Source organism: Pongo pygmaeus, chromosome 11 (assembly GCF_028885625.2).
Source record: "Pongo pygmaeus isolate AG05252 chromosome 11, NHGRI_mPonPyg2-v2.0_pri, whole genome shotgun sequence".
NCBI lineage: Eukaryota > Metazoa > Chordata > Mammalia > Primates > Hominidae > Pongo > Pongo pygmaeus.
In genome coordinates, this window is record NC_072384.2 from 125,057,664 (window position 1) to 125,084,858 (window position 27,195).

The 27,195-nt window shown below is 37.3% G+C and overlaps 1 protein-coding gene across 4 annotated transcripts in view; it reads right to left on the minus strand.

Moving 5' to 3' along the window:
* CUL3 (cullin 3) overlaps positions 1–27,195 on the minus strand; it is a 112,517-nt gene that overhangs the window by 48,711 nt on the left and 36,611 nt on the right. For all 4 annotated transcript variants that reach the window (XM_054476781.2, XM_054476779.2, XM_054476778.2 and 1 more), the window contains one exon: positions 12,965–13,078. In XM_054476781.2, coding sequence (XP_054332756.1) covers positions 12,965–13,078 — 114 coding nt within the window. The remainder of the gene's footprint in view (positions 1–12,964; positions 13,079–27,195) is intronic.

Consider the following 27,195-nt stretch of genomic DNA (forward strand, 5'->3'; position numbering starts at 1 on the left):
AGTGAAACCCCATCTCTACTAAAAAATACAAAAAAATTAGCCAGGCATGGTGGCGGGAGCCTGTAGCCCAGCTACTTGGGAGGCTGAGGCAGGAGAATGGTATGAACCCGGGAGGCGGAGCTTGCAGTGAGTCAAGATCCTGCCACTGCACTCCAGCCTGGGTGACAGGGTGAGACACCGTCTCAAAAAAAAAAAAAAAAAGAAAAAAGAAAAAAAAAAATCCTTCTCAGGGGTCTGAAAAATTTTAACAAGAAAAACACAGTTGTGAAAAAATTTTATTTAAAAATAATTTCCATTTAAGAATTCTCTACCAAGATACTGGACAAATCAAACCCATGTTTCTCTAAAGTTGTGTAAACTGCAATAAATCATAAAATAAAAACACTGTTCTCTACTTCAAATTTAATAATCTAGAGGTCAGAGGAAAAAAAACCAGTTAATCACACTTTGAGGTCTTAGAGCAATTAATTTATAAGACTGTATCTTTCAGGAAAGAAGACCTGTATTAGAGAAGCAATACAATTCAGTGGTTAAGAGCACTGATTCAAGAACCAAATAGCCTCTGTTTCAGTCTTGTCTCTGCCAGTTACTAAGTGTGACCTTAGTATCTGTCTCAGTTGCCTCATCTGTAAAATAACATCTACCTCAAAATGTTATTCCACCTTTAGTACTGAAAGAAGAGCTTTTGTAAGACCAACTCCCCTGGAAGAACAACTATAAAAGCTGGATGAAAATAAAAAACTACCACCTCATACCCATTAGAAGAGTTACTATCAAAAAAAACCACAAAACACGAGTTTTGACAAGAATGTGGAGAAATTAGAGCTCTCGTGCACTGTTGGTGGGAACCTAAGATGGTACAGCTGCTGTGGAAAGCAATATAGCAGTTCCTCAAAAATTACAAAAACAATTAACATAGGATCCACTAATTCCACTTCTGGGTATACACCCAAAAGAAATGAAAGCACATCTTGAAGAGGTATTTATACATTCGTGTTCATAGCAACACTATTCACAGTAGCCAAAAGGTGAAAACAACTCAAGTGTCCATCAACAGATGAACAGATAAACAAAATGTGGTCTACACATACAATGCAGTATTACGCAGCCTTAGAAAGGAAGTAAACTTTCACATATGCTGTAATACGATGAACCTTAAGGCCATGCTAAGTGAAATATGCCAGTCCCAAAGGGACAAACACCTTATGATTCCACTTACATGAGGTAATGAGTGATCAAATCATAAACAGAGAAGGTAGAATGGTAGCTGGCAGAGGCTTTGTGGAGAGGAAAATGGAAAGTTACTGTTTAGTGGGTACAGAATTTCAGTTTTGCAAGATGAATTCTGGAGAGGATGGTGGTGACAGCTCTGTACAACAATGTGAACGTACACTTAATAGCTCTGAACTGCACACTTAAGGGTAAGATGGTAAATTTTATATGTATTTGACCACAATAAAAAAAAAAAACCAAAAACCCCCAGTGTTTAAAAGCACCAAGAGTAACAAAAGCAACCCAGACTTGTGGGGCCAGAGAAAAGGCAAACATACTGAGAGGAGCCCCATACCAGCCTTCACTGGTTCCCTTCAGTCACTTGCAGTATTTGGAGGACTGGAAATAAGAGCTCAACCAGAAAGACAAAAGTGGAGTTGGTTACCAAGCAGCTAGGACTTAAGAGGTCAAGGTTCTGAAGAGGAGATAAATACAAAGAGCCGCAAATTCTGCAAGAAATTTTTCACTGAGATGTTTACTGATACAGCACCCTAAGCAAGGGGTGATGACACCAAGAATCCAAACAGAAAGTATCAAAGGGAGGCTGAAGATCTGTGCTGAAGAGACAACTGTTAGAATTCTAGGAACATTAATTCAGAAGGCAACCTGGCAAACACCTCAGGCTTTCCTTCAGTTCAGACCCCAGAGGAACTATGCTCTGTGAATAGGTATGTCCTGGAAATAAAGGCAAACTGTTAACAGACCAACACTAACTAAAAGCTAGCCTCAACTAGGTCATGGTGATCTGACTGTACTTTACCTGCCTGCCGGAACAAAATTAAATTTACTTTGGAGGAAGGTATCATGCAGGGACTCCACAATTTTTCACACACAATACTGGAATTCAAATTTTAAAACACCAATGCTTGCCCCTTTCCCCAACAAAACAAAACAAAAACAACCCAGGATCAAAAGCATAAAAACCAAAGGGGAAAAACCCCAAGAAGTCAAAATGTTCTAAGACCTTTGCCCTACTCAGAAAGTGGTGAGAAACAAAACAAAAAACTAATCTAATGAATATAATATCTAAGATAACTACTAAAATAATAATAACATGTAAATAATAAGCTAAGGGGGGTGGGGGTAATAAAATACACTTATTAATCTAAAGAAAGCAAAAAAAAAAAAAGCTGAGGAAAGTAATAAAAAACAGATGAGACAGAAAAAAAACAGGACAGTAAATTTAAACCCAAATGTATCAGTAATTATTTTAAATGTAAACAAACTAAATACTTCAATATATGGAACAAGTGATACACCTTAAAACTCTGGGTTTATCATAAACTCTATTAACAGTCAATTAATGTAATTCTTTTGCACTGAGGTGATTGATAGAGCACAGTGGTGAAGACCATGAGCTTTAGAATCAAATTCTAAATTCAAATTTGAATCAAAAATCAAACACTGCAAATTCAAAGGCTTAAACCCAATGTTCTACTCCAGTTATTCAGTAAATGTATGATTTTGGCAGGTTAATCTCTCTAACCTCATTCTTAATCTTTCTAACTTCAGTTTTTCATCCACAAAAATGGAGATAACATTCAACTTTAAGGTCAAGTATTTAAAACATGTGGCACAGTGATACAGGTATGTAATAAATGGTATCTGTTGTTATGCATTCGGAAAAACATTTACCTTCAAAGAAACACAATTTTTTTTTGTTTTATTGATCTCCTAAAGTATTGCTTAAAAATAACAAAAATAATGATAAGATAATAATATTGTTAGGATTAAATAAATTAACATACATAAAGTGCTTAAACAGTGCCTGGCACACACCAAGGGTGAAAGTATTATTTGCTCTTTTGAGTAGCAGTGTTGGGGAGACTCAGCCAAGGAAGGTTTATATTAACCTACTTGAAGAGTTCCTAAAGAAACTGTGATCAACTTAATCCACCCTGTTTTCTTCCTTCATTATCGTAATTCCTCAGACACTACATCTAGCTGTTCACTTTCAGTTTTAAGATGGTATAAAACTTAAGAGCTAAAAGGGCTCTAACATTTAAAATAATCTAATCAACATATTCTTACAGATTCCATAGATAGGTTTCAGGCACCCATAAACCCCTTGAAACTGCACAAAGTATGTGTTCTATGGCATGTGCATGCACACATGCCTGCCTCTTCCAGGAGAGTTCATGAAATATCACCATTTTCCAAAGGATCTATGACTCCCAAAAGATAAGAATCAGATCTCTTGTCCAATAATTTTACAGATAAGGAAACAAGAGTCTTGAGAGGGTAAATAACTTAAGCAAGTTAGTGACAAAGCAGGAACTAGTTTCTTAACTCACATTAAACATTTTTCTCACTACTCCAAACTTCCTATATACATTGTCAGAGTCCACTTTATGTACACAAGTTCATTCCCTTTACCCTATCAAGATGTGATGTATTTCTGGGCTGGGCACTGTGGCTCATGCCTGTAATTCCAGCACTTTGGAAGGCCGAGGCAGGTGGATCACCTGAGGTCGAAAGTTCGAGACCAGTCTGGCTAACATGGTGAACCCCATCTTTAAGAAAAATACAAAAAATTAGCTGGACGTGGTGGGGGGTGCCTGTAATCCCAGCTACTCAGGAGGCTGAGGCAGGAGAATCGCTTAACCCAGGAGGCGAATGCTGCAGTGAGCTGAGATTGCACCACTGCACTCCAGCCTGGGCGACAGAGGGAGACTCCGTCTCAAAAAAAAAAAAAAAAAAAGAAAAGAAAAAGAAATAATGTGCTCTATTTCTGACTACAGGGTCCACTTCATGTTAGGCAGTGTAAACAATGAATACTTGCCTTCCTAAACTTAATGTCATGGACTGCTAAAATCATCACTGCATACACCCAGAAAACAGTTCACAAGGCACAGCGATCAAGTTTATCATTCTCCAACCTGGGCAACAGAGCAAGACTAAGTCTCAAAAAAAAAAGTTTACTGTTCTATTAATCCGTTTCAGATAGGGGCTGAAAAATATTAAATAACATTCTTAAGTAGTAAGAAAAATAAAATAAAAAAGAAGCAGGAATTTAAGGAAGGAAGAAACCCTTATTATCGGCACATTCTTAACCTTTACGGTATTTCATGATGCCCTGGTTTCCTTGACATAAGGCCTAGTACGTGGCTTCTAACTATAAAAAGATGCCGGGGTAGTGGATACTGGCAGTCATAGCTATAAAAATTACAGCACAAATGGGGAAAGTCTGTCTTAAAAAGACCTTTCTTACAAAAGCAAAGTCAGTCAAAATGTTGAAGAGGTATAGCCCAAAAGTCACTGCATCCTGTTTCTTCTAGTACATCATTCTGAAAGCAGAGAAGGTGCCAGGAAAATTCTTAATCTATCTGTGCTTTTCCAGAATATAGTTATTTTCAAAATTCTCTAAATGTGCAACCTAGAATATTGTGAACAAACTTTTTAAAGAGCTAAAATCATCAAAATCTACATGAGAAAACACAGACCCACAGACTCCATCATCTCTATGTTCTTATCCTATCTTCTGGCCTCCAAAAAGGCAAACAAATTCTCCACGGTAGCTTTAGCAAATAGCGTATAGTATTCATCTAAACTCTGCTCCTTGCCACCTATTACCTTTGGTTCGCACTATGAGCAACATTCGCACTACAACATTCACGCTAATGAGCAATCTGACACACTCCTTAAAGATGCCTAAATTTTAATCTTTCATTTTATCAAGATTCCCTCCAGCCACACACTGATATAAGCAAACCTTGAACCTCATCATTAGAAGACATCAAATAACTCTGGCATTGAAGATCATCTTTTTCTTCCCACCTCTCCTACTTTGTTACACTTGAACGATCCCATTTCTCATTCTCACTAGATCTCCAGGTCTACTGATCCCAAGTACGTAATACTTCTATTTCATACACCATATGAGATTCACTTGCTTCGTTTAACAGCACAGACCCACAGCAACCATTTCAAAGATGCTACTATCTTAGAATTCTCCCCCACACCCAAGAGGGAGAATTCTATCAGTGGGTTTTCCTTATTTTGAACACTCTTCTCTGAGGCTAAGTACCCTGGAAAAAGGTCAAACTCTAACTGGCTCCACTATACAAAATTTGTGCCAACTCACCTAAATTATCCCCTCACAACTATAGATAATCCATTTATTTACACCTAGTTGATCACAGCACAGTGAGCATTCCATTTTTTCCTTGTATTAGTTTCTTATTGCTGCTGTAAAAACTACCACAAATTTGTGGTTTATCTATTCTCTTACATTCTAGAATTCAGAAAACTGAAATCAGTTTCAGCGGGCTAAAGCAAAGACGTTGGCAGGGCTGGCTCCTTCTGGAGGCTCTCAGGGAGCACCCATTTCCTTGCTTTTCTAGGGGCCATCTGTCTTCTTCGACTAGTGCCCCCTCCTCCATTTTCAAAGTCCATCACTCCAGTCTGTTTCTACAATCATATCACCTTTTTTCTCTGACTGACTCATCTCTCTTGTAAGAACCAGTATGATTACATCAGGTCCAGGGGAACAGCGTGGGATAATCTCATCTAAAAATCCATAACATAATCACATCTGCAAAGTCCCTTTTGCCATATAAAGGTAATATTCCCAGGTTTCAATGATTAGTCATGGACATATTTTGGGATTGGGGGGCTGGGGAGTAGCCTACCACACTCCTTAAGGGCTCAACAACTCACATGCTTCTGTCACCCTAAACTGATGGTCCTACCTTCTACCTTACTAAGGAGACTAGAATACCAAAAGAGAGTTTCTCAGCTTCTCTCCTCTTCATAAAGTTATTTTTACACTCCACTTCATCTCTTTACCCATCCTTGTTGACTTTCCTAATAGCTCAAAGAAGCAGTGACCCTCCTTTCTTGGGTTGCTCTCTTCCCATTCCTTTCAATTTATTCCCTCTAATCTCCTTTCAGAATAATCTGCAATACTACTCTACCTTTGCTGTTTGTGATAATGACTGGAAATACAAATTCAAGGAGAAACACAAAAATACCTTTGAAATTCTCCATAAAGTTTTGCACAGCAATTCTTCTATTAGCCTTCTTAACAGAAGATCAAGATAGAAAATCATTTTGTTCCCTTTGACATTAACTGTAATTGCTTCAATAGCCTATGGAATACTATCTATAATTTTCCCTTAACATTATATTCATTTTCATAGCTTGAAAGAGAAAAATGAATCAAATATTAATAAATACTTATAGATTGTATCAATAATTCAGGCTGTAATATAATGTATATAACAAACTTTCTGTAACATCAAATCTTTTCCCAATCATTAATTATTTGAATAATTAAAACTCTAAGTGAAACATATTAACCAGTCCCAAACTATCTTATAAGCTAAACATGGAGTTATTTCTTTAATAAAATGAATCGGCTGGGTGTGGTGGCTCACGCCTGTAATCCCAGTACTTTGGGAGGCCGAGGTGGGCAGATCACGAGGTCAGGAGATTGAGACCATCCTGGCTAACACGGTGAAACCCCGTCTCTACTAAAAATACAAAAAAAAAAAAAAAAAAAATTAGCTGGGTGTGGTGACGGGAGCCTGTAGTCCCAGCTACTTGGGAGGCTGAGGCAGGAGAATGGCATGAACCTGGGAGGCGGAGCTTGCAGTGAGCTGAGATCGTGCCACTGCACTCCGAGACTCCCTCTCAAAAAGAAAAAAAAAGAATAATCAAATTAACATACGTAAGTAAAGCGGGGATTACAAACTCTTAATGCTTTCAGGAGCCAAACAGGTAATGCAAGTCTCAAGCATTAGGAAGGGGTGGAGTGGCAGAAACTAGAGGCCACATGTTCCATCAAGAGACATGCAGAGTTGACTTTTTGCAACACCGAACCTGCCAAACAACAAAGTTATGTGGGACAAATTTTGAACAATGGTTACCTCCATGTAACCTGCGACTTTATTTACATTTTCATGAGGGAGTGTGTCCCATAGTATCATGCATAACATTTTAGACACAGACACCTCCTTGTTAAGAGTAAGTCAGCTAGGCCGGGCTGGTGGCTCACGCCTGTAATTCTAGCACTTTGGGAGGCCAAGGCGGGCAGATCACGAGGTCAGGAGATCGAGACCATGATGGCTAACACAGTGAAACCCTGTCTCCAGTAAAAATACAAAAAAAATTAGCCAGGCGTCGTGGCAGGCGCCTGTAGTCCCAGCTACTCAGGAGGCTGACGCAGGAGAATGGCGTGAACCTGGGAGGCGGAGCTTGCAGTGAGCCAAGATCGCGCCACTGCACTCCAGCCTGGGCGACAGAGTGAGACTCTGTCTCAAAAAAAACAAAACAAAACAAAACAAAAAAAGTTAGCTAGCTGAGTAGGTAGTACGTGGGCAGACAGTGAAGTTTCTTTTCTCTTCCTGCTCTGGGCCTAAGATCTAAAATCCCAATAGTTAGAGCCAGTAACCACAAGAAACCTGCATAGTTGGTAATATAACCTAAGAGTCTAGGTTAAGGGTAAAAGTCTTACAAAAAAAAAAGTGGAGATGTCCACAGAGAAAAACTTTTTTGATTTTTGAAAAATTAAAAGCATATTTTTATCTTCAATGAGGTATCAGTTAGAGAGGTGCATATGTTTGTCAAAAATCATTTTGTACACTTTAGTTCATTTCAACGTATATTAAATTTTACCTTAATTTTAAAATGCACTTTCGGTTGGGCACAGTGGCTCATGCCTGTAATCCCAACACTTTGGGAGGCTGAGGCAGGTGGATCACTTGAGCCCAGGAGTTCGAGACCAGCCTGGCCAACATGGCGAAACCCCATCTCTACCAAAAATACAAAAATTAGCCAGGTGTGGTGGCACGCACCTGTAGTCCCAACTACTCAGGAGGCTGAGGCAGGAGGATCGCTTCAACCCAGGAGGCGGAGGCTGCAGTGAGCCGAGACAGCACCACTGGACTCCAGCCTGGGCGACAGAGCAAGACCTGTCTCAAAAAACAAAACAAAACAAAACAAAACAAAAAACAAAAAAAAGCCATAAAAATGTACTTTTAAGCACATTTTAATTAAGCCTAGAACACTACACATAAAAAGGCAATAGAAGTAAATGAAGGATATGAAAATTTAAAAAATTTATCTTGTAGAACATGAAGGTATCAACACTTTCTTTTTGAACCTAAAATAGCCTTTTTTTTTTTTTTTTTTTTTTTTGAGATAAGAATCTTACTCTGTCACCCAGGCTAGAGTGCAGTGGCATGATCTTGGCTTCCTGCAACCTCTGCCTCCCAAGTTCAAGCAATTCTCCTTCCTCAGCCCCCGAGTAGCTGGGATCATAGGCATGCACCACCACACCTAGCAAATTTTTTGTGTTTTTAGTAGAGATGGGGTTTAACCACATTGGCCAGGCTGGTCTCAAACTCCTGGCCTCAAGTAATCCACCCACCTAGGCCTCCCCAAGTACTGGAATTACAGGTGTGAGCCACTGTGCCTGGCCTAAAATAGCATATTTTTAATAAGCATTTTTAAAAAGTGTAGTTTATTAAAAAAAAAAAAACATACTATATAACTCTGTACCAACTCATTAAAGATATATGTAAGTGCCTAGTTTGTACAAGGAGCTGTGGTAGGTATTAAAGACATAATAGTGACACAAACACTGTTTCCATCCTCATACAGTCCAGTGGGCAAACTACACACTGAACAGTTGGTTAATGACTGTGATAAATGTTGCAAAGGAATAGTACTAGGTACAATGAGAGCAACTGCAGCCAGTGGGGAGTACTAACATAATAGTTGAGGTAGAAGCTTAACTGTAATGTATTCAAAGTGTATGAAAGATGAGAAAAGGAAGATGGCAAATGTCAACATTTCTTACAACACATTTAGCTATGAATGACACACGACAGATCCTGGGAGACAGCGCAGGGGTTCACCAGAGAATTTAATAGAATTGTATTTTGAGGATTGAGTGAGTGGCTTGAACATGTTTAATGCTGGTTGAGTAAGATCCAATATGAAAGGCAGAACCCTAAAATACTTAAGATTCATGACAAGGTAGAAAGGGATTGACCCACAGCACAGGTTGAGACATGGCCTCTGACAGAAGAGGATACCACCCTCCACTAAAAGAGGAGGGATTTGCATTTCTCTGATGGCCAGTGATGGTGAGCATTTTTTCATGTGTCTTTTGGCTGCATAAATGTCTTCTTTTGAGAAGTGTCTGTTCATGTCCTTCGCCCACTTTTTGATGGGGTTGTTTGTTTTTTTCTTGTAAATTTGTTGGAGTTCATTGTAGATTCTGGATATTAGCCCTTTGTCAGATGAGTAGGTTGCGAAAATTTTCTCCCATTTTGTAGGTTGCCTGTTCACTCTGATGGTAGTTTCCTTTGCTGTGCAGAAGCTCTTTAGTTTAATTAGATCCCATTTGTCAATTTTGGCTTTTGTTGCCATTGCTTTTGGTGTTTTAGACATGAAGTCCTTGCCCATGCCTATGTCCTGAATGGTATTGCCTAGGTTTTCTTCTAGGGTTTTTATGGTTCAGGGATCTAGAACTAGAAATTCCATTCGACCCAGCCATCCCATTACTGGGTATATACCCAAAGGACTATAAATCATGCTGCTATAAAGACACATGTACACGTATGTTTATTGCGGCATTATTCACAATAGCAAAGACTTGGAACCAACCCAAATGTCCGACAATGATAGACTGGATTAAGAAAATGTGGCACATCTACACCATGGAATACTATGCAGCCATAAGAAATGATGAGTTCATGTCCTTTGTAGGGACATGGATGAAATTGGAAATCATCATTCTCAGTAAACTATCGCAAGAACAAAAAACCAAACACCGCATATTCTCACTCATAGGTGGGAATTGAACAATGAGAACACATGGACACAGGAAGGGGAACATCACACTTCAGGGACTGTTGTGGGTTGGGGGGAGGGGGGAGGGATAACATTGGGAGATATACCTAATGCTAGATGACGAGTTGGTGGGTGCAGTGCACCAGCATGGCACATGTATACATATGTAACTTACTGCACATTGGGCACATGTACCATAAAACCTAAAGTATAATAATAATAATAATAATAATAATTACAATAAAAGAAAAAAAAAAAGAAATAAAAAAAAAAAAAAAAAAAAAAAGAGGAGGGAAAAAGAAAAACATAAAAGGGGAGAAAATACAAGTAAAGTTCTAGATTTAGTGGCAAAAAATGAGCATAGTTCCTACCTGATGCTTTCTCTTTTCTCTGTGAAACAGAAGGCAAGATCATTTACTACAAGGGAGGAAACCCAAGGGAGAGATGGAGGTCTGAAGAGAAATAACTGCTGGAGCAAGCTGACTAAAGAAAAAGAGTGAAACTGCTGGGCAGTGTGAAGGGTTGACCACAGGTCTGTGATGCGACAAACAGTGAAACAGTGGCATCAATCTACCCTGTATGAATTTTCAGTTCATGCAGCACTGTGGTACTACCGAATGGGTTTGATGAAAAGATGAAGGGACAAGAAATAATACCAGTTAATCTCTAATGAGCATGTTACTATGGGCCAAGCCCTATAAGTGGTTTAATGAATTGTTCCACTTAAGCCTCATGACTACTCTACCTAATATTATTTTCATTTTATAGATGAGGAACCTGAGGGGTGAACTAATTAACTTCTTGACCATGTGTAGAGTCAGAATTCAAGGTTTGAGATTTCGTTGCCAAAAAAAAAAAAAAAAAGAAGGAAAAAAAGGGAGGAAGAGGACTGAAACAAAACACACTTTAAAAATAACATCAGAGTATGCATGTGTATAAAATTTTAAAATTCTTCTTTTGTCAAAAGAATAAACCGTAAGATTACAAGTGGTTTTCTATCTTATTGTTAGATAGTTAGGATGCAATTTAAAGACTCACCATACCTACAACTTCGAAAACAAGCTAACTTATTTCAAATTTATATGCCAGATATTATGATATACGTTGTCACATACCATCTCATTTAACTTCAAAATGATAACACAAGGTTAATTTATAACCGGATGAGAAAAATGATGCTCAGAAAAGCTAAATAATTTGTTATACCTTTTATCAAATCCCTTAAAAGTGAAGTGGCCTCTCCCTGACCCCCTTGCCACTAAGCCCTTACAAAACCAGGGGTAACAGGCCTGACTGAATTCACAGAGCAGAACAAAAAACTTTACAGCTGTTTGTTCTCATTGGAAATTCTTTCCAAACATTGCTTTATTCTACCAAGTAAAAGAAACTAGGAAAAGCTCTCATCACTACATTAAAACTAAAAAAACTAGAAATAAAAATATAAAAAGGTAAAACCTTGGGAAAAAATAATTATATCCAATACACACACATAAACACTGAAGTAAAACAAGTCATTAACTTATTAATTTTGGAGTGATACAATAATTAAACTTAATGAATCTAGCGTCATTCTATAGCACCAAATTTTTTTGAACTGAGAATTTAATCTCTCTGAAAGTTATTAAACAGCTGAGATCAAAGTCAGTGTTTTCCAAATGATCTTGCTGAACAGGATTTTTTTCTTGACTGATAAAAACAAAATACAGCAATAGCCGGTGAAAAATGGAATATACATGTGAAGAAGCTGATATTCTTAAACAAGACTAGCTGCAATATTGCACTGCAATAATATACTATTAAGAAAAACAGACGGCAGCTATGAGCGTATGATTATCAGAAAAAATACTTGTATTAATACGACATCCTCTCTCACTGAAGATGTAAGAATTTGGGATTTAAAAACTTGTAAGAGAATATTCAGCTTTTGTTTCTCATTGTCATTTAACAACTCTTAAGGAGATGTCAATACAGTTTTTTCCATATTTTCCATTTTAAAGGACAAGTGCTAAATACTAAGAAAAAAATTAAATCATTCCCTTTCAGTTTCTCATTCTAAGCATTCACTAAGTATGTGAACAATTAAGATTTTCATTCATGGCCAGGCACAGTGGCTCACGCCTGTAATCCCAGCACTTTGGGAGGCCGAGGCGGGCAGATCACGAGGTCAGGAGATCGAGACCATCCTGGCTAACACGGTGAAACCCCGTCTCTACTAAAAATACAAAAAAAAATAAAAATAAAAATAAAAATAGCCGGGCGTGGTGACAGGCGCCTGTAGCCCCAGCTCATCAGGAGGCTGAGGCAGGAGAATGGCGTGAACCTGGAAGGCGGAGCTTGCAGTGAGCCGAGATCGTGCCACTGCACTCCAGCCTGGGCAACAGAGCGAGACTCCACCTCAAAATCAATAAATCAATAAATCAATAAAAAGATTTTTATTCACATAGGCTTCGGTTGGCCCTTACACAGAAAGCACTGTTCATTTAAAAAACAAAAACCACCTTCCACACTGAGACGTACTATAACTAAGTTAGACAGAAAGTCATTGTTTTGAAATGTTTAATTTCCTTTTTTTTGAGACGGAGTTTCACTCTGTTGCCCAAGTAAGAGTACAGTGACACGATCTCGGCTCACCCCCCCAGTTCAAGCGATTCTCCTGCCTCAGCCTCCCAAGTAGCTGGGATTACAGGTGCCCACCACCGCACCTAATTTTGTATTTTTAGTAGAGACAGGGTTTTGCCATGCTGGCCAGGCTGGTCTCAATCTCCTGACCTTAAATGATATGCCCACCTTGGCCTCCCAAAGTGCTGGGATTACAGGCGTGAGCCACCGTGCCCAGCCTTCAAATGCTTAACTGCTTAAAGGAAGAAAACATTTAAAAAGCTCTACTTACCATGTACATTAGTATGTCTCTAATCATCACCATAGCTGTTTGATGATCATTCCAAGCTTGATTTAGCGTTTGAAGAAAGTTGTTATTCAATGAATTTAGTACATCTTCTCGCACCTAGTAACAGAAGAGTTCATTAGTTTGCACACACACATCCACACACTCATATATACAGGCATGCACATATCTGTTTAATAAAATAATGAAGTGGAATCTTTAAATCAAAGAAATGTTATAGGCTAGTAGAAATATTTTAAGTTACAACCTATACACAGATGAGTATCAAATGTATATGTATAGTACAGACTTCTCTTCTGATCTCCAGAACATAAATCAACTTCCTAGGTATTTCCCAACCTTCCAATGACTTGACATCATTGTCAAGAGTAAAATCCTATATTCTTATAGTAAGTTACAAGGGCCTGTAAGACTGGCTTCATGCTACTACTGAATTTCCTACTACACCTTCCCTTCCCCAACTTTGAATAATGGTTGAGAATACTGATTTTGGAGTCAATTACCTGGGCTCCAATCCCAGCTCCCTAACAAACTGGGTGACCTGGGATAAATATTTAACCTCTGTGCCTCAGTTTCCTTATATGTGAAATAGCATTCTTCTTGTAGGATTGTTTTAAGAATTGAATTAACGCTAGTAATACACTTAAAACAGTGCTTAGTACTCCATAAACACTCTATAATAAACTACTCAGTACACTTCAGCTACAATGGCCTCTTTACTAAATACAGCAACTGTGCTCTGCCATTCCTTCTGCTTCAATTCACATGGCTCATCCCACTCACTTTATTTCGCTCAAATTTCATCTCTGGAGAGGTCTTTCCCAACCAATTATTTCAAAGAACGCCTAGCTCTACTTCTTCACCATACAATTTGTTTTTCGTCATAGCATTCATCGTTACCTACTATATTACAGTTTGTTTATTGTTTCTTCCACTAAAATGTAAATGTCTCCATGGTGGCAGGATTTCTGTCTTTTCCATGTGTATATCCCACACCTAGAATAGTGCTTGGTATATATAATACCATTTATTTCATATCCCTGCCCTCCAATGCCATGATTCACCTCCAACATAAGCACTTTCAGGATTATCTGCTTTTGCACATAAAGTTCCCTTGAGCCTGAAATGTCTTTCCAATCCAACCCTAATAAAAGACTATTCAAGACTTCAAAAATTTCTTTCCACAGTCCACAAGCTTAGTACCATCCTCTCTGATAAAATGTTATTGACCATTACTCCTTCCTGCTATGCTATCTGCCCAATAGAAAGACCATTTCACTCAGAAACAGAATCTAGACTCTGGTTCTTGTTTTATCACAAAGTCGTCGTGTGTTTGTCTCTAAGTTCCTGTAACGCTTTGGGACTATACTGCCAACTTCTACAGTTATTCAAATCCAACCAACCTTCCATAATCCAGCTAAACTCTCAATAACTCTACACTAAACAAAACTTTTATCTCCAAATATCCTTTACCATAGAGAATTTCTAATAGTGGTTACACTTTTTCAGATTGGGAAAAAGCTGAAGTCATGGTGCTTTCTGAGAAACATCAACTATTTAATGTATGTTGATATATACAGACACCTCTAAAACAATTATAAATACACATAAATAAAATGCCATTCTGTATCAGATCTAATATGAACAAGTGGCCAAAAGTGCCAAAGAAAATACACACAATACACTGTGGAAGAATAAATTCAAACTAGGAAAACAGAATCTTTTCCTACATATTGGGGAAAACGAGGTTATTAGATTTAATGATGAGACAATATATCTAGTCTACTAAATGTACAGTATAAAAATCACTAGGCCTATACCACATAATTTAGAATTTTATCATATATTTAATCTTTTGTTCACAAGACTAAGCTCCATGACTTCGAGTTACATCATCCAGAAATTCCTCCAAAAATGTTAACTATATCAAGTTAGTTAATAGAAATACTTATACAAAATGAATAATGTATCATTTGTTTCAACTCATTAAATCTAGCACTTGTCAGATACAAACCTCCCCCACAAAAACCCAGCAAGTTGAAAACGTGTTTATTTTCAAAATTTTACACCAAGCTTCGTATTCCTTTACTGAAGAGTAGCAATTAAATTAAAATCATGACAATGTAAGAGCAATCTATACTACATACAAAAAAAATACGTATTTCAAACATCAGAATATCAAGCCCATTAATTTCTTAAGGACTTATATGAACTTCTACATACCGCTATATTATAAAATTAAGTTAAATGTTAACTACATTAAAATCACACTGAATTTGGAACACATGAATGTGCCTGCATATTTGTTGAATGAATGAAAAACTGACCAATTAAATAAAAAGTTAATGTTATAAAATAAGGCATGTTCTTTAAAATCACTGATTTGTACACTTTATAATAAAATATATCAAGTATTTACATATTTGTCATTCATATTTATACCTGCCTTTCAGAAAATTAAAATGTGATCTACTAGTACAATGTGTCATAATTGCCTTATTTGCATCATACCTCAAAAAATTATCCTGACCAATAACAGTGAATTTTACTAGCAAAAAATAGCTACAATTAAGAGCTAATTTTATGTTTATTTTTCAATTATGCATACACACACACACAAACTCATGACTGAAAGAAGTAAAATGAATGCCTTAGATAAACTGCTGCAATGTCTTCTTATTCAGATGACTCTATGAACAAAAAATTTTTCCTCTAACATTTCTGTAGAAAATTAGTTGAAAGTGAACAGATTATTTATTCAAACATACACAATAAAATGGTAGGAATGAGATGAAGATTATGAAGATTAAAACAGGCTTTTAAAAAGATGGTTAAGTTGGCACATAAACTACACATTAAGTGAAAAGGGATTTTTATTTTACAAATTATTAACATCTTACAAAAAAATTGAAAAAGAAAGCAAGCATGGGAAATATGGAGGGAGGGATAACATTGTTAATCTCATGGCCTAACACAATCACCTACTTTCTGCACCAGCAAGGCAAATGGGAGGGAACCCTGCTGTACAGGTAGTACCAGAACCAAAACGGCCTACGGATTAAGTATGAACAGATAATTAAAGAAAACCTATACTAAAATTACACAGATAAAGAGTTGGAATTTGAAGGGAGAGACATGGAAGAACAAGTAGCAACACCAGAGAAATTGAGAGCAGGATGGGACCAGCTGTGACAAAAAAGATGAAATGCAAGTAATGGAGAACTGATGGCTGTGCCTGGCATTAGCTTTGCAAAGGAAGAAAGAGAAAGCTCAAAACAGTGGATCACAAATCAGGCAGAGAATTAGTCACCCGAAGAGCTTTCACAAACAGATTTTAAATACGATGCAGTAGCGTGTCCGTGGTCTCAGCTACTCACAACGCTGAGGGGGTAGGATCGTTTGATCCCAGGAGTTTGAGGCAAGCCTGGGCAACACAGCAAGATCCTATCTCTAAAAAATAAATAAGACTTCAGTGAAGAGAATGAGAAAACAAGCCACAGATTGGGAGAAAGTATTTGCAAAAGACAAAGCTAATAAAGAACTATTATCCAAAATATATAAAGAATTCTTTAAAAACCTTAGAAAGTAACTCAATTTTTAAAAAGGCAAAAGATCTTAGCAGACACCTAACCAAAGAAGATATACAGATAGCAAGTAAGCATCTGAGGAGATCATAGGTCATTAGGACATTGCAAATTAAAACACCGATCTGACACCATTACATACCTTTGAGAATGGCCAAAACATTGACAATACCAAATGCTAGCAAGGACGTAGAGCAAAAGAGTATCTCACGCACTGCCAGTGGGAATGCAACATGGTAGTCACTTTGGAAGGCAGTTTGGCAGTTTCTAACAAAACTAGACATACTCGTACCATATAATCTGGCAATCACACCCCTGAGTTTTTTCTTAAATGAGCTGAAAACTTATGTCCACACAAAAACCCACACACAAGTGTTTAAAGCAACTTCATTCATAATTGCCAAAACTTGGAAGAAACCAAGACGTTCTTCTGCAGATGAGTGGATTAATAAATTGTACTATATTTAGAAAATGGAATATTACTCAGCACTAAAAAGAAATGAGCTATTAAGCCATGAAGAGATATAGAGGTAACTTAAATGCATATTACAAAGTGAAAGAAGCTAATCTGAAAAGTGTGTATACTGTATGATCCAACTATATGACATTCTGGAAAAGGCAAAACTAAAGAGAGCACACAAAAAAATAGGTATGTAAGTAGGCAGAGCACAGGATTCATAGGGCAGTGAAACTATTCTGTACAATACTATACTAGTCAATATATGTCCAAAACCATAGACTGAGTTCATTCCAAAGTGAGCCCTCATGTAAACTATGGACTTGGAGTGATGATGTGTCAATGTAGGTTCATCAATTGTAATAAATGTACCACTCTGGTGTGGGATGTGCACAGCAGGGAGAGGCTGTGCATATGTTGGGGCAGGGGTGTATATGGGAAATCTTAGTACCCTTCCATCCTCCACCCTTTTTTTTTTTTTTTAAGATGGAGTCTCGCTCTGTTGCCCAGGCTGGGGTCCAGTGGCGCAATCTTGGCTCACTGCAACCTCTGTCTCTCAGGTTCAAGCCATTATCCTGGCTCAGCCTCACAAGTAGATGGGATTACAGGTGTGCGCCACCACACCTGGCTAATTTTTGTATTTTTAGTAGAGACAACAGTTTCACCTTGTTAGCCAGGCTGGTCCTGAACTCCTGACCTCAAGTGATCCACCCGCCTCGGCCTCCCAAGGTGCTGGGATTACACTGTGTCCAGCTTCTCCACTGAATTTTGGTGTTAATCTGAGAACGGCTCTAAAAACCAAACTTTATATTTTTTAAAAAAAAGGGAGGGAGGGAAGAAGGAAGAGGAAGGAGAAAGAAGAAAGAAGAAAGAAGAAGAAATATTTTGGGGCCACCCAAGATCAAAAGACAACCCTAATTTTAAAGTATCTACCCAGGTGATTCTGATATAATAACATCCAGGACTAGGAAACCACTGGCTCCCACACTAGCCACTTCTGTCTCTTCCCTTTGCAGAACTTCTTCAACACGAATATGTTTTTATATTGTTGTAATAATAATATTTATGCAATTCTGAGTCCTGCTTTTTTCTTCTAAAAAACAAACAAAAAAACCACACAGGATCCATGTGCAGAACGTGCAGGTTTGTTACATAGGTATATGTGTGCCATGGTGGTTTGCTGCACCTATTGACTCATCCTCTAAGTTCCCTCCCCTCACCTCCCATCCTCCAACAGGCCCTGGCGTGTGTTGTTCTCTTCTGTGTCCACGTGTTCTCAATGTTGAACTCCCACTTATGAGTGAGAAGAGTCCTGCTTTTTTAATGCCACTGATTAATATTTAATATTAACCTTTGGTTTAGGAGAAAAATACGTAGCTGTATCATATCATTTCCAATGCACCATAGTAATCCAAAGAAAAAGGTTATATTACAATAAAATGTAAGAAGAAAATGTCATAATTTTAAGCAAATGATACCAAAAGCATAATTTATAAAAGAAAAAATGCTAAACTGCACTTTACTGAAATTAAAAACTTTTGTCTGTAGACACCACTGAGACAGTAACAGAGAGAAGCTACAGAATAGGAGAAAAACCAAATGACTGTATTCAGAACATATTAAAAAAAAAAACTCTTAGAACTTAGCAATGACAGCAAATAATTTAAAAATGGGCAAAAGACTTGAACAGACCCTTCACCAAAGAGGATATACAGATGGCAATTTTGTACATGAATAGATGTTCAACAACCTAAGTCATTAGGAAAAAGCTAATTAAAACCATGAGAAACCCCTACACACCCATCAGAATGGCTAAAACAAAAGATGCTGACAGTATCGACTGCTGACAAAGATTTGCAACAACTAGAACTACCATAAACAAAATGGTACAGCCTTACCAGAAAACAGTTTGGCAGTTCTTAGGAAGTTAAATAACATCACATGACCCAGCAACCCTACTTCTATGTATTTACTAGAGAAATGAAAACTTACATTCACACAAAAATCACACACAAATGTTCACAGCAGCTCTACTCACAACCGCAAAATGTCTTTCAACAAGTATATAGGTAAATGAATAAGCAAACTGTGGTACATTCATACAACAGAGTATCAGCCATAAAAGGGAACAAATTATTGATAGAATAGTTTGGATCAATCTCAAAATAATTATGCTGAATGAAAGAAACCAGACTCAAAAGATTACAAACTATAATTCCAATTATATGGCATTCTTGAAAAAAAAAATCCAAAACTACAGTGTTAAGATAGCAGATCAGTGGTTGTCAGGAACTAGGGGTTAAGAGAACTATAAAGGGATAACAGAGGGAGTTTACTGGGGTCAAGCAACTGTTCTATATCAAGTGTGACAGTGGTTACATGAATCTCTATGTGTGCTGAAATTCACAGAGATATATGAAAATAAAGGCCAATTTTATTATACACTAATTTTAAAAAATTTGATGTAATTATTATTTGAAAATTGGGCCCTGTTTCCTTATTATTTTATCATAAACATAAGCTATGATGCCACAAGCTTTATTCATCAAAGCAATTTAAATTCCAAACAATGAAAGAATTGTTAAACAATTTGAGTATATCAACCTTATGAACCACTCTGCAACAATTCAAACTTGACCACTATTCTTTGTTTCTGTGGATATAGCTTTTCTTGCATTTTTAAAAATTAAATCCTTAGCAAAGATTAAAGTGGAATTACTGCCAAAAGGAAACCTTTTTCTTTTTTTAAGAAACAGGGTGTCACTCTTTCACCCAGGCTGGAGTACAGTGACACAATTATAGCTCACTGCAGCCTCAAGCTCCTGGGCACAAGTGATGCTCCCACCTGAGCCTCCCAAGTAGCTAGGACTTCAGCAGCACTCTCCAGCACTTCTGGCTTTTGTGTGTGTGTGTGTGTGTGTGTGTGTGTGTGTGTGTGTGTGTGTGTGTGTGCGTGTGCAGATAAGGGGTCTTACTGTTTTGCCCAAGCTGGTCTCGAAGTCCTGGCCTCAAAGTGATCCTTCCACGTTGGCCTCCCAAAGTGTTGGAATTATACGCATGAGTCACCGTGTCTGGCCTATTTTTCAACTGTATAATAAAACCTGCTTAATGATAAATTAATGTCCAAGCTGCAATATACACATCCTCAAGTCAGTCAAATTACTGGTAAAGAGAAACAAAAGGAGTTGGAAAGGAGGATGACAGGAGAGAACAGCAGGCATTAGCATGACCAGGAGCTACAGGCTCCCAAACTGTGCCCTTGAGTTTTCATTCCCAAGTATCTCCATGGATTGACAAGGAAGCTGATACTGGGCCAGCAGCTCTTGGGCTAGCTGGAGAGCTGAAGGACATAATGTGCACAGTTCTCCCATACGCCACAACACACATAATTGTTTTTAATCATTAATTAAAATTTTTTCACACTCTAAATTTCAATGCCTGGGGCAAAATCCCAGCCAGCCAATCCTAATTAAATGTCTAGGTAAAACAAAGAAATCATCAGCTAAAACAAATTAAAAACTTTAATTCTGAAGTTCACTGAAACTAAAACAGAGTCACATAATCAATGATGATATGGAATACTGAAAATTGAGGACTTCCTTGGTAAACAAGTCTCCAAATTCAGGACAACATTAGGTCCAAATATAGACAAATCCCCAAAGTACAGAAATTTGTACTTGGCATTCCTGTTCATCAAAAAAATACTAATCATGTATTAAAAACATAAAATGAGACACAATAACATGGAGCACATCCTAATTATACCAGGACATTAAAAAGTATCACAGAGGTACAATAACTCAAAGGTATGTCATTCTATAAATCTATAGTATTTTAACATTCACCCAGAAGCTAAGATAATCAAAATCAGCTAAGGTTGAGTATCACTTATCCAAAATGCTTGCAGGCCACTCGTGTTTCAGATTTTTTATTTTTTCAGATTTTCGGTTTTTTCAGATTTTGGAATATAATACTTACCAGGTAAGCATCCTTAATCCGAAAATCCAAAATCTGAGATGCTCCAATGAGCATTTCCTTAAAGCATCATCTCAGCACTCAAAAAGTTTCGGATTTTGGCCAGGTGTGGCAGCTCAATGCCTATAATCCCAGTACTCTGGGAGGTTGACGTGGGCACAATGGCTTGAGCTCAGGAATTCAAGACCAGCCTGGACAACATGGCAAAACCTCGTCTCCACCAAAAATATAAACAAATAGCTGGGCGTGGTGGTGCGTGCCTGTAGTCTCAGCTACTCAGGAGGCTGAGGTGGGAGGATCACTTAAGCCCAGGAGGTGGAAGCTGCAGTGAGCTGAGATCATGCCGCTACACTCCAGCTAGGGTGACAGAGTGAGACCCCTCCCATCTCAAAAAAAAAAAAAAAAAAAGTTTCAGATTTTGGATTTTTGGATTAGGGATACTCAACCTCTTTGCAGACAACTGCCCAGGGAAGTCACCAACTAAGGACTCTGACCAAGTCACCTAACCTATCTAGTCTGTAGCACCTCTTTACCTGTGATGTGACTATGGTTGATTAGATTAATGACATCATGTTCCACTGAAATGCCTTACTTAGCACCACTGCAGAAAAGACTTCATTTCCCCTGATTAAATACGATTTATAATAGTTTTGTATGATTTTTTAAATTGGGGCTTCTATTTTAAAATAACTGACAGCCACTGGATGCCTGCTATCTTTCTGGCTCTAAATTCCAAAACATGTTGCCTGTTTCATCTGTTAAACGCAGCATAATACAAAAGCATGCAACATTTACTATGACCTACAAAAATAGCACTTAATGCCATCATTTCTTCAATCACTTTATTAACGACGGGTAAGTTGCTTTTAGTTTTTTACCATTATAAGTAATGTTACAAAAACATTCTTATACATACAAAAAAGTTAAAAAATAAAAATAAAAATAGCACTTAAATTTCTACTTAAAACATACTTTTTTCAGTCCTGCATTAATCACATGTGGTCTAGGGGTTTGTCACTTTATAAACTTTGCCAGTTACATGAATTTTATTCTTCCAAGGAATGCCATTAAATAATTCTTGAAGATTTCAAAATTTTTCCACCTTATCATACCACAGTGATATGACACAAACCTATCAATAAAAGTGGCTTACTAGATAAAGTGAATCCCAATGGGAGTCAAGCCATAAGGTATAGAGGACAGCTGACACAACTGTTCGGGAAAAAAGCTTCATGGCTCTTTCCCTCAGCCTGAGGATTCCTGATCTAAAAGGTTAAAAAGAAACACTGCAATGTTCTGCTATTTTTACAGAAGTCATATACAATAAATAGGGGCAGGTCAGGAATAAGGACACTTGCTTTCCTTTCCTCTAAAGGATAGAAATTTCTGAATGACTGGAAGGAACTCTTACCTCGTACTTTGAGGAATTCTTAATGCAGTCAAACTCCAATTATTTGTACAATTAATATAAATTTGGTTAACAGATGTTGCTGTTATAATACATACAGCAATCTTAAGATTTCTGTATCTCAAACAAGCTTCTACTAAGGCCAAGATAATTAATTTTAAGTTTTGTAGATATTTTAAACTTCCCAAGAATTAACTAATGATGAGATTCCTGAATAATATAAAATTCACTATCCTTTTCATACAGTAGACTGTGTTATTCTCATTTTTAATTAATTTTAATAATTAAGATGGCAATAGTGATCAGAAAAATTATACCAGTATCCTTAAAAAAACAGTAAGATAACCACTGTAGGGAAAAAATTTTCTCCATTGCTGCCAGAAGATTCTTCATTAAGTAATTTTCTAACATACATAGTAATGTAACTTAACAGCATTTCACAAGAAGCACACTACTCTCAATTTCAAAATCCAATTCATTCTCAGTGGAAATATACCCCATTCTTACTCTTTGCTTTAAGCATCCAAAATGAAGCTCTTAAAGAAATCAGGTCCTATTATCAGATATCAACCACTCATTCAAAAGTATACAAAGTATTTCCCCAGACTGACAATTCATGTATTCATGTTTGCTTCCAGCAGGCAAAGCAGGGTGCTAGGCACTATGGGGGATACAACACACTTTCAGCCACTTTATAATCTCTGAGGGAGAGGGGAGAAGGGGGAGCCTAATATTAGCATTCAAATGACCTCAATACAAAGTAGAATACAATAAATAGCACTACAGAAAAGTTACAAAGTTCAAAGAAGGAACACAGAACAGGTGTTAGGACAATACACTTTCACAATTTCATACATAAAGATAATTTGCTACATGTTGAAGCAAATACTATTTTAAAAATCACATAAAATTTGACATTTTTAAAAAAGGCATTCTTAGTTCAAATATGCTTTTAAACTGGTCTTAAAATAGTATGACTTAGAAAAATCAGGATTTCTCAATCAGTACAAAATACTACTATGAAAAATGATAGCTTTTTACTTACTGGTTGGAAAGGAATGCAGAAAGAAAAATGACAGTACACCACAGAAAACCACCACTATGACTTATCGTTTGTAAAGTATCCTATTCCCAATGGTTAAGATATACATTAAAAGCTATTATTATAGCATTAGTATCATGGTTAAACTTAGTAACAGGCACACTGACAGAATTAATCAGGAAAACATACACAAAGCCTGACAACATAGCTACTAGTATTTTTGTTCTCTTGAGTACGATGAAAAAGCAACCACGGTTTCTCAAGATTACATGATCTGGTTCTAAGCCAACTGACAGACTTCAATCTCAAAAAAACAGAGGCATATAGCCAGATAATCACCTGTGTTTTTAAATCGTTGTTAGATTTAGTAATTAACTTGAGTAGGGAGAGGTATTACCCCACACAGAGAAAAAAAAATGGATCTCAGCTATTTGTGGCTATGAACCAAGGTGGTTTCCATTTTGACTGCTGGTAGTATTCTCAAAGATTCATTTCAACAGACAACTGAGTGCCGACCACATGCAAAGAGCAGGAGACACAAAGATAAATGAACAGGTCCTAATTCATTTATTCACTTAGTAATAGAAGAATATCACTCAAAAATACAACAGAAATAGGACGGTGGGGTACTTGCCCTGAAAGTACAGTCTACTTAACAACTTAAGCAGAATAGCAGATACTTAACATGGCAAACTTGTTAAAACAACACTTTTAAGCCTCCTCTCCCCCAACATCATTTCTCTTCCATCCCTTTCAATGTAGAAACCATTCAATTTCCAATGTCTTCATATCCCACGGTTGCCGTTTTCCTGACTCTCTAATAATCCCTTTTCCACACGCTATCCCCAACAAGTCTCTGTCTCTTTTGGGATTATGCTATTTTTATTTAGGTCACTATCCCCATATCATACCCATTAGCAGTTTTCACACCTAGCTCACAGTCTCTTCTCACTCCTGTCACCACCATCCCAAAAAGCATAATGGGTTGAGTACCTTCCAACAACTTTTAAGTTAAACACCAAGACAAGATAGCATGAAAACTAAAGATGAGCAAGCAGCAACAAGGCACTGAAAATGGCACTCATCCTAAATGCCTGACTACATCTTCTCCACTGCAGTCAGCCTTTCTAAGGATTAAAAAGCAATGGCTCCCACCACTAACAGAATAACACTCATATCCCCTACAATGGTTTTCAAAATCTAGCCCAACCCACTTTACTATCCTCATTTCCTACAAAAACATTCGAAAATGCTTTCGTTCATCCTTATGAACAACAACATGTTCACCTTCCATCTACACTGATCTATCTCACTACGCTCATACCTACCTGCCATTTTTCTCATTCAACTTTCTCTCCTTGTTATCTACCGGGACAATATTTTGGCTTTGCTCACATGATGAATCTTGAGAAATGCTTTAAGTATAATCGAAAATTACCTCCTCTTTCTACCTTGCCGTGAATTCCTCAGGCAAAATAATTCCCCCTCAAATCTGATTACCTCACTAACATTATGGGATTCTTGCTGGCAAGAATCATGTCTTATTTATTTTTGGGTGGCTGAAACATAGGAGAAACTCAATCTCTGTGGGCCTCTGAAATGAATCTGAATTTGCTAAGGAAAATCTTATTCCCAAGTGTTTCTATCAATATCCTTAACTCACTGTAGTCATTATATATTGTATATAAATGCCATTAAAAACATTAATTTTAATGTTTTCCATTAAATTAATATTTGCCTAGAAAGGGAAAAGCACTCCAAAAGCTTTATTATAAAAGGAAGTCTGTTTAAGTAATTGACATAAAGAAGAGTCCACAGTTTACCTTAAAGTTACCAACTTCATGTCCACATAAATATCTTAACTTACATACAAACAAATATAAAATTTAAAACTGGTTCTTCTTCCCCATCTAGAAATAGGGAGAAAAATATATTGAAAAAGTAGTTTACACAGAGACAGCATTTTCAGCAAATAAGACCCTAGGTACAAAAGATAAATGGTGAGGAATTATTTGTTCTACAAAAAGACACTGCAGTTTACAAAGAAATTCAAAAAAGAAAGTCACTTGAAACTTGAAACTATGTCCCCTTCAAGGCTGCGATTTCCCTACCGGTAAAACAAAAGTGCTTAGAACAGATTAAGACTACAAAGCGTAGATCCAAGCATGTAAGTCTAAAACATAACTTCCACAAGGGCAGGAATCTTTCCTTGATATAGTACAAATGCTCACACCAGTGCCTTGCTCAACAGGCGGTTTTCTGAATAAAGGAAAGGCGCGCAGGATGAAGCTCCTCTTATTCTGGCTTCCTCCTATTCAATCGAAGTAAGATATTATTTGAAGAATAGGACATACAGATAGAAAAACTTTGAAAACCACTAGAATAAACGTTCTTTCCAATAATAACTAAAAAGTTAAGTTAATTTTAAATGTTAACTTTTCTTGGTTCAGCTATTTTTCTAAGAAACCAACTTTCAAAGTTCAATAATTTTTATAGGTTCATTTATGAGGTCACCATGTTATTTTATTATTACTATGGAATATTAAAGATGAAGAAATTAAGCATAAGGTAAATCTAAGAAAACTGCTAAGCATTACAAAATTGAGATAATAAAGCTCTTCCCATATTAAAACTAAAGTTTCTCCCCTGACTTCAAGAAAATTAAAAATTGAGGCCAGGCACAATGGCTCACGCCTGTAGTCCCAGCACTTTGGGAGGCAGATGGTTCACCTGAGTCCCGGAGTTCGAGACCAGCCTGCGCAACATGGTGGAAACCTTGTTTCTACAAAAAAACACACAAAAATTTAGCCGGGCATGGTGGCACGTGCTGGTAGTCCAGCTATGTAGGAGGCTGAAGTGAGAGAATCACCACAGCCTGGGAGGTGGAGAATGCAGTGAACCGAGATTGTGCCAACGTACTCCAGCCTGGGCAACACAGTAAGGCCTGGTCTCCAAACAACAACAACAACAAAAAAGCTGGACGCTGCGGCTCACGCCTGTAATCCCAACACTTTGGGAGGCCAAGGCGAGTGGATCATTGATGCTGGGAGTTCAAAACCAGCATGGACAACATGGCAAAACACCATATTTACTAAAAACACAAAAATTGGCCAAGCATGGTGGCACACGCCTGTAATCCCAGCTACTCGGAAGGCTGAGGCACGAGATTTGCTTGAAACTACAAGGTGGAGATTGCAGTGAGCCAAGATGGCGCCACTGCAAGCGACAGCAAGACCTAGTCTCAGAAAATAAATTAAAAAAAAAAAAAAATTGAAACATTTTTATCCAAACACATGGCACAGGAATAAACAGTCTTAGAGACTATTATCTTCCTAAGTCTTAATAACCTAAACTTATCAAGACACATAATCATAATTTTTAAAGTTCCTTGGGCTAAAACAACCAACTCCAAACTCATTTTATAGATTAATACTTTAAATTCCAGAAAGGTTTAGTAATTTGTTCAAGATTATTAGTGAGAGAATTAACTCCCAATGCTCAGTTCTATTTTCTACCTATTACTTTTCCCACTGCAGCTGCATCTAGGTTATTTCTTACTATTAAAGTGCTCAACAGGAGTTAGAAGAAGAAAAGGCAAGTCCTTCGTTACTCTACAACAAGCTTAAAGACTGTCAAGTTTGAATCCCAAATAGGAACCTTATGAAAGGAGAATGAAAGAAGATGGCTCCACCCTTAACATGTCCACAAGTAGCAAAACTAATGATTACTATTTCTAAATTTAAAACCGTG